General features: G+C 34.2%; 1 protein-coding gene across 3 annotated transcripts in view; it reads right to left on the bottom strand.

The window, feature by feature from the left end:
• Sema3d (semaphorin 3D) overlaps positions 1 to 12,779 on the bottom strand; it is a 192,299-nt gene that overhangs the window by 106,035 nt on the left and 73,485 nt on the right. For all 3 annotated transcript variants that reach the window (XM_047561877.1, XM_047561876.1, XM_047561879.1), the window contains exon 4: positions 2,552 to 2,712. In XM_047561877.1, the coding sequence (XP_047417833.1) occupies positions 2,552 to 2,712 (161 nt within the window). The remainder of the gene's footprint in view (positions 1 to 2,551; positions 2,713 to 12,779) is intronic.

Below are 12,779 nucleotides of genomic sequence, written 5' to 3'. Positions count from 1 at the left end.
CTAACTGTGTGTTTTCAAATAGACATTTTTATTCTTTCTTCTGGTGATCTATTCTGGTTTTGTTTATTTGTTTGTTTGTTTTTTGCTTAGAATATTTTCAGCTCAATGATTTCTTTCTTTTTTTTCTCTGCTAAACTTTTCTGTTAGAGTAGTAAATGCTTTCTCTTTGATTTTTTTTGAAGCTCCTTGAGTTTACTTACAACAACTGCTTTTGAATTCCTCATCTGAGTGTGCCCATACTGGTTATTATCAGATTTATTTCTGGCACTTTATTTTGACCATCAGGTGAGGTCACATTTCTTGAAAAATCTTGATATTGGTTGTGTGACATCATCTGGACATTGAAGGATTAGATGTTAATTCCAGTCATCATAATCTGGCTTTATACTTGTACTTCCAGAATTTCCAGTTAGAAATCTTATTTTCCCTGCTTGTTTCCCTGAAGTAATCACTTCGTCTATTTCAGTCTCAGATCGTGCACTCAGTCAAAGCATGCTTCAAGTTGGTTCTCAGAGGGCTGTTCCTGTTTCAGGTGATCCAAGCTCAGGTTGGTATGTTGTTCAGCAAGACAGGGAGTAGCTGAAATTAGAGTCTAGCCGCTAAAGTCTCTCTCTTGAGCCAGGTTAGGCCCAGACTCCTCATCTACACTTATCCACCTGTGCTTAAGTACTGTGGGAACCTGCTGGGTCTGGGCAGAAGCACCACAGAATTACCAGCTCCAAGTTCCTATGCCATGCATGTGGCCACTAACATTGCAAAGTTGTGTTATACCATGAGCCCATAGCCTGCAGGACCAGCACAGCACTGGGGTAAGACCAAGGCTCATACTGCTATGGACTCCTTATTGCCAAGGTGAATTAGGTGGCATAAGACCATTGCAACCAGCCACAAGTTGATGCTGTCTGCAATAGCTACTTGAATCTCATAGTCACTGGAACCTTTGCAATCAGGTGGAATAGAGGAGACTGATGACTCAGGCCCATTCCAAGGCTGGCACTGATATAGGCCAAAAATTGAGCCCATTCCACTGACTCATAGGTCTTCTCTTACTACAGGACAGATCTAGAAACTGTTTTTGACCTGTGACATGGCTTTGGATTCTACCTCTAGGTTTCATTGCAGTGGGACCAGACAAGATAAAATCCTGATCTGATGGGCTGGGGAGATAGCTCAGCTGATAGAGTGTTTGCCTTATAAGCATAAGGCCCTGAGTATGATCCCCAGCACCACAAAAAAAAAAAAAAAAAAAAAAAAAAAAAAATCCTGATCTGATCATTATACACTGTACACATGTATTGAAATAACATATCATACCATATAAATATATACAATTATTATTTGTGAATTAGATTTTTAAAAATCTTGTTCAAATCCTCCCATAATCCCTGTTCCCTGCCAGGTAGATTCATGGAACTCATTATTCAATGAGGATTTGAAGATGCTATCTGGAATAGAAGTTCAATAGACAGGTACCACATGTCTCCTCCTGACACTGGGGTTCCTCTAGAGGCTGTGGTGGTTTTGATGCCCTGCTTATAGTGGTAGTTTTCATGTCCTGCTTGAAATCCTGTGGGGGTTTTCATGCTCTGCTTCTTAGTGGGTTGAGTCTTAACCCACTTTCTATTACCTGAGGTAGGGCAAGGGGTGGTGGCAACAGCCACGTGGCTAATGCAGTTCCAACAACTAAGACTGTTATTGGCCTGGGATTAGAGATTATGGGTCTTTGCCTGGCGCTGGGTTTAACTGTAGTGGGTCTGGTACTGCGTTTCAAGTCCAAGGTCTGGACTTGATTCCTTCTCCCTTTTCCAAGAAGGAGGTATCTCTCTTCACACTTCCTATCCACCATAATGTTTCTTTTCTTATTTTACTAAAACCAGGCACTATGGTCTCTCATTGATGTTTCTTATGTCTTGTAAAAGTAGTTTAGTAGGCGGATAGATGTCCAAACTGGTGTGTCTGTGGGGGTGATGATTACTGGAGCATCTGGTTCTGTCCTTGTGTATTTATTTTTAGTGGTAAGACTGTTCTTAAGCAGTTCATAGTTGGGACATTATAAGACTTCATTATCTGGGAGTGATTGGGCCTTAAGAGCAACTTGCTCAAATGTGAAATGAAAAGTGTGGAGAGAACAGTATGGTATTAAAATGCTACTACGGCCACACTGTGAAGTGGAGCTAGGCTTATTTGTTATTTAAAAGTTAGTAAAAATACAAGTTTATAATACTATTAATATAAATGTTCATTCTCAGTGAATAGCTCACTTGTTATTTTTTAATCTAAAACTTTGCATTTCAACTGTAAAAGTCCATATATGCACACTTTTGATTCCTTTCATTCATATTTTCAAAGGTTTTGAAAGGTTATACTTATTTACTCTTAATAAAATATATACATATGAGCTTAAATCCACAGAAAATCAAAATGTATTTTGAGGCTTTTTGTAATGAAGTGTTTTTTTTTTTTTTAATTTGACACTGAATCACTTAAAACAAAGCAGAAGAGCACAGATGAAATTAAAATAATTCAATCAACTATATATAAATAAACTGACCTTCTTAAAATTTTTGTTTAAGTCAACCAGACTGAGCAGGAAGATGTGGTCCTTGGCTCCCAGGAGCAGCCTGCCCCTCTCCTCATCTAATAGAATCGTCTGGAAATCCAGCCCTTCTGATGAACCCAAAAAGGGAATGCAACTATTTGAAAGCAGCAAATCTATGGGAAAAAAATGAAAGAAAGAAAAATATTTTTATTAAGTCAAATATTTACTTTTTTCTCTCTCTCCCGTCTTTGTAAATACATGTATGTGACATGAAAGTTCCAATTAAGATATTTACAAATAACTAGTTTTTAATAAATACTTATTTAGAAATAAAGGCAATGTGTTATATTTTTATTTTATTAACATCATTTTATGTGTAATTATATGATATTAAGCATATTAGAATAAATACAAATATATAAACACAAAATAATTAATGTAAAATATTTTACAACTGAGCTCATTTTCTTGAATTACAATTTAAAATATCTACCTCTGAGAATATTTGAAACTTGATAAAATGGATATATAAAAAGCAGGGATCAAACTATGTCATAAATCTTTTAACATTTCTTTCCCTTGTACATTTTAAAATAGACTGCATTCTTTAGAACATATTTTAGATTAACAGTGACATTGATTGAAAGAAACAGACTTATTTCCTGCCCCAACATATATATGGCCTCCCCATTGTCAACATCCTCCACTACAGTGGCATTTTTTTTTTTTTTTTTTTTTTTTTTTAGCAATCAATGAACCTACATTAACATCATTATCTCTCAAAGTCCATAGTTTAAATTAGGGTTGAGTCTCAATGTTGTACATCTTAGGGGTTTGCATAAATGTATAATGGCATGTATCCATCATCACAGTACACCCTAAAAGTCTTTTGTGCTCTATTTATCCTTCTCCCCTGGTTCCAATCATTCATCTTTTTCATGTTTCTATAGTTTCACCTCATCAGAACGTCATGTAGTTGGAATTGTATAGTATGCTGCCCTTTCCTACTGGCTTCTTTTACTCAGTAATATGCACTTAAGTTTCCTCTGTGTCTTCCTGGCTCAGTATCTAATATCATTTACTGTGAACTAATATTCTATTGTCTGGATGTACCAGTTTATTGATCCATTCACTTACTGATGGACCTCTTCATTGCTTGCAAGTTTTGGCAATTATGAATAAAACCGCTATAAATATCTGTATGTAGGCTACTTGTAAACACAAGTTGTCAACTTTTTGGGTAAAAACCAAGAAGTCTGATTGATGGATCGCATGTTTAGTTTTGTGAGAAGCTGTCTACTGGCTTCCAAAATATCATACTATTTTCATTCCTACCAATGAATGAGTGTTCTTGTTGTTCCATATCCTCATCTGTGTCCATTTTGTCAGTGTTCTTGATTTTGGCCATTCTAATAGGTTTTTAGTGATACTGTCTTTTTGAATTTTCATTTACCTAAGGACAGAAGGTATAGAGTGACTTTTCATATGTTTTTTTACAGTCTGTCTTTGGTGACATGTCTGGTAAGGTTTTTGGCCCATTTAATATATTTTTGTTTCTTATTGTGACTTTTAATATGTCTTTGCATATTTTGAATCACAATCCCTTATCACATATGTCTTTGGAAAATATTATCTTGCAGTTATGGCTTATCATTTTCCCCTTTTGTTTTTTGATAGTGTTTAGATTGATTCCTGTGTTTAAAAGATTATACTATCACATGACTATTTTAAATGTGCAGAAAGAAGATGTAAACGAGGTGATTCCAATCAAATGGATTCTGAGACATACTCTTGATCTAGTAATGGAATCAGAAGTTTAAAGCTGAAAATGACCTTGAAAATAAATTAATACGAATTCAAGATTTTATAAGTGAAGATATGTAATGTTGGTGAGTTGAAGTCAGATGGCCTAAAGTTAAAAAAAAAAAAAAGTGCGGTCAAAACTGATAAGTGAATTCGAGTTCTTAGTTTTTATTTCTTTGATACCTGACTGAAGGTCCAAATTCTTTGTTTCATTTTAATTTTAACAAACAGATTATCTAAGGAGCCCGAATCTTTTCAACAGATTTTGTTTTTTACTTCAAGTACTTAACAATATTCTCTCATTTTCTACATTCCTAGAATATCAAATGTTGATAAGGTAATAATATCACTCATCACTTTATTAAATTCTATAAGTTGTGAGTTTAAAATGAACTCATTGTTTTAAAGTAATTCATTATTAATTGATGATAAATGTAAAAGAGATAGTATCTCAGAAATAGACATGAAGATACTTCTCAAGAGTATGGAAATTTCAACCTCTGTAAAATAGACCTTCAAATTTGTTAAATTTAGGGGATATATATTCTGTCACTCAACTACAGAATTTATTATTTCATATTTTGGAGGATTCTCTCTTTTTTCTATTTTATGTGTAAGTATTATTTCCTTTAGTTTCTAAGCTAGATTCATCTTAGTTTTAACAAACCAAAAGGCAGTGAACTGAAGAAAGTACTGTATGAAATATTTTTGTTCCAGTCTTTTCTTCTTAGTTCTACTTACAACCATATGGAATGTTTGTTGGATATTAGCCTTGCACAAATAGGCTAATTGCATTTGGAGCTACTAAAATATATTATAGCATTATGTCTTTGGCCAGAAAATGATTAAAGTTGTATTTAGTTTAAGAAAATTAATTATCATAGAGTTCTGACTTCCATCCAGTGTACACAAAACATGTTCCATAAACATTAAAAGATATTATGAAAATAAAACACAGCATATGAGAAATAAATTCTAATAGAAGTGCAAATGCTCCTCATGAATCTTCCTTTCATCCAGCGTATCCATGCTGTACATACTACCCATCTGGCATTGTCAAGGCTTCAGTGCTTCAGGGTCACCCAAAGCAGATGCTCCTGATGTACCACCAGAATTCAGTACAGCCTAATACTGCAAAGCAATGCTGTCATTCATTTCATGGTACTTCATCACATGGGCAGGGTATTATCTCACGTTGTAACCAATAGAAAGGGGAGTACAGTACAATAAGATATTTTAAGAGATCACAGTCACATAACTTTTATTACAATGCAATGTTATAATTGTTCTATTTTTGTAGTACTTGTTGTTAATCTTTTACTGTTCTTGTTTTATAAATTAAAGTTTATCATAGGGGTGTAAATCTAGAATAAACCATCATGTACAGAGCATTCAGTATTCTCCTCAGTTTCAGGCACCTGGAGTTCTTGGCAAGTATTTCGTATGGATAAGGTGGATGACTGCATGTCTCCTACTCTTGAGTGTGAGCACAAGGCAAAGACCATGTCTTAGTTATCTTTGAATTCCCAGAACCTCACTCAGAATCTGAGACAAATTAAGTACTTAATGAATAGTTGTGGAATTGAAGAAATTCAGTGTGCTGAAACATAGAGAATATGTGGGGGAGGTGAGAAGTGAGACTAGACATAAAGGCAGCATGCAGATAACCAGGACCGAAGACATCAAACTGGGGAGTTTGGTTATTATGTAAGTGACTGGGAGTCACTATATCTTTTTATGCAAGGAAGACTATAATTGATTGTTGGAAAGATAAGTCTGGCTACAGTGTTCGTGATGGATAAGGATGGGGAATGGCAGTGTCAGGAAGACTATCCAGAAATTTCAAAAACTCGGTGAGTCCCTGAATTACAGCAATGCCAAGGGAAAGAGGGATGTGTATCTCACTTTTACCCTCTACATATGCAGTGAAAAAAATAAATATGCAGTTGACATAATCATTAGCTTAATTTTCTTTCACCATAACCCATTCTATTTAATTTAGTTTCAAACAAACTTGACAAGGAAAAACAGCTGCAAAAATATTGACTAACCTGGAGTGTTATCATTTCCAAATGATTTAATGTTGCCTTGTGACAATGCTAGCATCAAAACTCTTAAAGCATACTGCGCCAATTCTTTGTAGCCAAATTAAATAATTAGACTTAGGCATTACATATAAAAATTTCTCAGGCTGACGCACACATTGTGAAAAGACCTTGGGACGGGGATTGGAACAAGTTCCCTCTTCCCCAAGCAGCTTATCTCTCTTGTATTTCTGCCAAGCCAAGCAGTCGTTTTTTTCTTCCACAGGATCATCAACCAAACCCAGAAAAAATTTTGTGATCTCTCGAGACTATATTGTAACACCTAAAGTGTTTTAGGATTCCAGGAATCAGAAATGGAGGCTGGCTCTGCTGGATGAAAACTTTAGAGCTTTATTTTTTTCTCCCAAATTGGAAATTCTTAGGCATGTGACTTTGAAGATTGCTTACATTTTCAAGACTTTTGGACAAGGACTCTTTTCTCTCCCCTTGGGCAGAGGATGAATGTGCTGCTTCACTGGTGTTGTTTTCAGGTGAGGATGAGGCCTATTAGGTGGTTGGTAAACCAGCCTACCCTTCATTGAGATATGAGCTTTACCTTTGTGTACTCTGGTCCTCTAAGGTCCCTAACAGAGTGACTTCTCTGTTCCATGTACTCAAATTTGACTTACTTCACCACAATCAATTCCTTCTAACTACTCCTTCCAGCAGTGTATTCTCCTATCACCTCATTCCCAGTTTGTAAACTCCCTCCATCACTAAGGTACTCAAATTGCCAAGTTTGTTCTAGCAATATACTATTGGAAAATCTACAATCTGATCACTTCCAAAATAAAGGAGTCAAGGATATGATTGTTCACATAATTTTTTGTTTAAATATTGAAATCACTGTTTAAGATCAATTTTTGTAGAAGAATGACAGGTCTCCATGATTCATGATCAATAACCCATTAAAGAGTAAAGGGATACTTCTGAGGATCAAAATGCCTTCAAATGGCAGGACATTTTCATGATTGTATGTGTGCACTTTTTTCTAAAGAGAATGTCCATAATTTTCATCAACATCTCTTGATATCTTATCAAAAGTTACCCAAAAATTTGTTTTTCAAATACAGTCAGTAACCACATTTAAAATAATTTCCCATTTCTAACACGAGAAAGTGAGCCACTACTCACAAAACTTGACTTGTGAGACACTGATTCCCCAAGAATGCCATGTAGTCTGATGGAAAGACCCTGATAAGTTTGGCAGATTTCTTCCCTCATGGAACTTAGAGCTTTCTGGAGATGAAATGTTCATCCCCAGAAAAAATGAAAATATCCTTGTGACAAAGGGGAAGAGTATTTAAATTAGTAGACTGTTAAGTATGTTTAGTAGTAAAATGGAAAGTACTTTTTATTCATATTTCCTTTGACAAACCGAATTAATACTCCTTAGCTTTCTCAGATCTCTTAAGTGTTGATAAAGAAACAAAATGAGCTCTATGTCAACAGAACTTTAATTTTGTTAAAATAGAGAACATATCAAATAACAAACTATAGTTTATATCTAATACTGATTGCTACTCTTGCTTCTAAAAGTAGGTAGTCTCTACTTTGGGGAGGGAAAGATATACAGTATAAAACAATTCTAAAAAAATAAATTCTAGCTAAAGGGGGATCTTATCAATAATCTTGTTTAACTAATAGGCCAGGAATTCAGTTAGTGAGGTCCAAAATGGTTCCGGGGCTTTGCATGATCAATTTGCTCTCAGTGGTGGAGCTCAGAATCTGTTCACTCATGGCCTGGGGTTCCTCCAGGTGAAGGGTAGGCTAAAGGCTGAACAATCCCTGTTCATACTTGAAATAAACATTTGCTGTGAAAAGGATTCTTTGTATTTGCTTTTTAATGTTCCTTAATACAATCGTTCATTTGTTCTGAAAAAAAAAAAAAAAAAATTTGACCTGATGATCTGCATTCTTCCTCTTCACCCCAGAAAGGAAGGGAGTGGTTAGTCATATTGAATCTAATAAATTTAGGATTAAGCAACACAGACTTCCTCAGTTTTTGACTGCTAAATGAACAAGATCCCATACCCTTGAAACCCTGCATTTATTGCCAGAAATCCTGAACTGGGTGGAGCTGTCAGTTTCTCTCCTAAGATTGCACAGTTAAAAAATGGCTTCCCACATCCTTCAAAGAACATGTAGTTGAAAAATTAAAAAGAAAAAAAGAAAAGAAAACCAAGATGGTTGAAGGCACAAATTCATGAAGTAAAAGGGAAAAAAAATCAGCTTTGGAGAATGTCAAATTCTAGTCTACCACAGAGTAAGGAGTAGAATTCCTTAGCAGAGAAAGTTCAGAACTAAAAATAGATTCAGATCACAACCCAGTCACCTTTCTCTGACATATGAGGATATTCAACAGAAATTCTTGCCCTACCCACTTGTCTTTTTTCTCAAGGAAATAGCAGTTTTATCAGTAAGACTATCTGAGGACTTTTGAATAGTTAGTTCTTCAGTGTGTTCTCTGCAAAGTTGTCCAAGTAGATTGTCTTTAATCCTTTCAATTTTTCTGTTCCTGCCTTCCCCCTGAGCTCAGCTTTTATACTCTATCTCTGAATTCCGGGACTTGTCATACTGACTTAGTGTTCTAAGACTTCCTCTATGGGGTTCCTCAGAAATTTCTTCCCATAGTTTTCAGAAATGTTTTGGCTACTAAATCATTCCCAACAAAAAACCTCAGATAAAGCATTAATCTCTAGGATATATAAAGAATTCAAAAAAACTTAAAACCAAGAAAACAAATAACCCAGTCAATACATGGGCTAAGGAATTGAACAGACACTTCACAGAAGAAGATATACAATCAACAACAAATATATGAAAAAACATTCAACATCTATAGCAATTAGAGAAATTCAAATCAAAACTACTCTAAGATTTCATCTCACTCCAATCAGAGTAGCAATGATGAAGAATACAAGCAACGATTGTGGGGAAAAGGTACATTCATACATTGCTGGTGGGAATGTAAATTGGTGCAACCATTATGGAAGGCAATAGGGAGATTCCTTAGAAAACTAGAATGGAACCACCAATTGACCCAGTTATCCCACTCCTCCATTTATACCCATAGGACTTAAAATCAACATACTATAGTGACACAGCCACATCAGTGTTTATAGCAGCTCAATTCACAGTAGCTAAACTATGGTATCAACCTAGATACCCTTCAACAGATAAATGGATAAGGAAAATGTGGTATATATACACAATGGAATGTTGCCTTAAAGAAGAATGAAATTCTGGCATTTGTTGGTAAATGGATGGAGTTAGACAACATCATGCTAAGTGAAATAAGCCAAACCCAAAAAACCAAAGTTCAAATGTTTTCTCTGATATGCAATTCACAATAAGGGGGGATAGGGAAGAATAGAGTTACTTTATATTAGATAGAGGGGAGTGAAGGAAGGGGAAGAAGAATAGGGGAAGGAAGGACAGTAGAGTGAAACAGACATTATTACCTCATGTACATTTATGACTATGTGACCCATATGATCTTACAATATGTATAATCAGAAAAATAAGAGATTATACTCCATTTATGTATGATCTATCAAAATGTATAAATGCATTCTACTGTCATGTACAATTAATTAGAACAAATTTAAAAAATGGAAAAAAAAGCCTCTCAGGGTATTGGGTCATGAATTGAGTGAAGAAGAAACTTTGTTTCCAAAATGAAAATTAGAACCTACTATATCTCGATGAGTCTCTATTGCTCCCAACATATTTGATTCTCAAGGTTTTGGTTCTAGGAAAGGCCATGGATTCTTCCTTGAATTTTACTTTGGGAAAATTAACTCATCTTAAATTGGCTTTGCCTCTTCCAACAGGTTTTCTGAGGCTTGAGATCATGTGAAAAGATTTTTGTTATCAAGATAGTTCACCTCCATCTACACAAAAGTGTCTACTAAAGTCTATGTGTATATATTAAGTCTACATAACAAATCAGGCAATGTGAATCACACAAAGAATATCAGTTGAACCTAGAATAACTACAAAAGACTATATCAATATTACAAGTGTGTATTATATTATCATTATGCTTTCCTAGGTGAAATTTTCAACTCTGCTTTATTCCTGTAAATGCAAGTTCAAATTCAGAAACAACCAAAAATCAAATTATCTTTACTGTTCTATAATAGAAGATAATTCTATTCATTAGGTCCTAGAACATTATTGTGTTAATAATAAATCAGATGATATCACATAGGGAAACATAAATTAAAAACAAATAAAACCTATTATGTCACTGGATCTATGTTCTTGCCAGGACAGGATGTGAAGTAGGGAAGTAGTAATTTCACGTTGTCTTTTTTTTTTCATCTTTTAAATCACAGATTTATTCTTATTTGGCTAGATTTCAAAGTAGATGCTTTATATAATTCATCACATGTGAGATTCATAATTTATAAGTTCTTTAAAATTCATACGTTCAGAAAGAATGAGTCATTTTAAATTTTTTCAAAAGCTTTGGTATGATTGATAAATTTTCCTCTTGACCTATACAAAAAGACTAGCATTATAAATAACTAGAAGTTTCTCCAAAGAGCAATGCCATGATAGAATAAACCTCCTCAGAAATGATTGAGAGATAGATATAAGAAAAATGGAATTTTATTTGACAATTAGTTTCTTAGCTCCCATCAAGGTATTTAGAAACTCTCCCTTTTCAAATTTCAGAAATGTTTAAAATCAAAACTCTGTACCACATGAGAATGAGGATTTGTTCCAGCCAAGTATGTGAATTTAAATTTTTTAAAACCCAGAAATTCATAGTTTAGTACAACATCTACTATTGACTTCAAGAGCAAGACAAAAGTGGTAAGAACAGGTAATTCCTCAAGGTAGGATCACTGGAAAAAGGTTATGAGTACTACTCAAAAGATAACATTTTAGAACAATTATACTTTTAAAATTGATTTATATCAATCAAAGTTAAATATATGTATATAAAAATCTTAAAAGGCACATGTGAGTCTTCAGTCACAATTGAGAAGTCTCATGCACTCTATATCCCCAAGCCTTTGAATATGCCTCCTATTTTTCTTGAAAGTTGTTTAAATCATGTCTTTACTCTTATTATGCAATTTAAAATCATTTGCCATATATGTTATTTATCGCTGAGCACTCACTGTGACACATGATCTGATATTTAATTTCCACCCACTCAGGAAAATTTTAGTTTGACTTTTTCATTAAGAACAAGATATCAATCATTTGCAAACATTTTTTCTGTTTTTTTTCCATATTGTTATTCTAATCACTGGTATAGGAAGCATAATCCTGGTAGAGGTGCTCAAAGAATTTGCACCAGAATTTGCAAATATACTTCTAATAGAGGGTTTTAAAAAATAACATCATAGAATGTTCTCCACTTAAGGCAGTATTTATAAAGTACAAGAAATTAAATGATGTTTCCCATTTATATTTCATTTCTCATAAATCGTTTATCTTCCATATACTGTTACTTCTCTGTTTATGACTTCAAAACAGACACCTATAGCCCCATTCTTTTTCATAAGTCTCAGTTCAGAATTTCCAGTAGGCTGCTAGATATTGTTGTTCTTGCTCCATTTCATCCTGCTGATTTTAATGACTTTAGGGATTCAACCCAGTCATCAGATTCAACATCTCAGAATCATTGTTAGTTCTTTTTCCTTGTGCCCTTACTCTTCTTTCCCTCACATAATTCCAACTCTACTTCATTTCCCTCACACCAATGTGCAGCTAAATTTAAATACTTAAAGATCCTATCATGCAAATTTCTATTCTCCCTCCTCAAATACTTACTCATTGTCAGGTAAAACTTATATAGAATTCTTAATTCTATGGCCTTCACCTATTATCACTATTTTGTACATTTTAATATTTAGATAAACCATATTCTTTTCCAAAATAGCTCCACTTATATTTACACTGAATGTATCAAGGTAAAGTCACTTCTACTGTTTCTTCCACTTCCCCAATCCTTTGGGATCACTGAAATATGTATCATATTTTCCAGAGTGTGTCTGGCTCACTGTGGCTTTAATAAACCTCCTTATAAGTAAAAACACACTTTAGTTCTAATTTATGCTTCTTCTGAATTAATAAAGTAGCATGTTTAAAGGACTCATACTAAAATGCAAACTGTATATTACTCATTTTTAAAATACAGAGAGACATTAAATTTTCTGTAAAAGAAGACTGAATGACAATCTATTTTAGACTGCCCTTAAATTTATAGCCACGCATTCTGAATCTCAGTGTGAAAGTTCTTTAATAAGATCCACGTGAAATTATAAAACAAGTTGTACATAAATACTTCTATCTTCTTAAAAATAATTTGTAGGACAATAAATCAACCA

Source organism: Sciurus carolinensis, chromosome 8, assembly GCF_902686445.1.
Source record: "Sciurus carolinensis chromosome 8, mSciCar1.2, whole genome shotgun sequence".
NCBI classification, from domain to species: Eukaryota; Metazoa; Chordata; class Mammalia; order Rodentia; family Sciuridae; genus Sciurus; species Sciurus carolinensis.
Note: the sequence above shows the minus strand (reverse complement) of the source record. Positions and strands in the feature narration are given on the sequence as shown.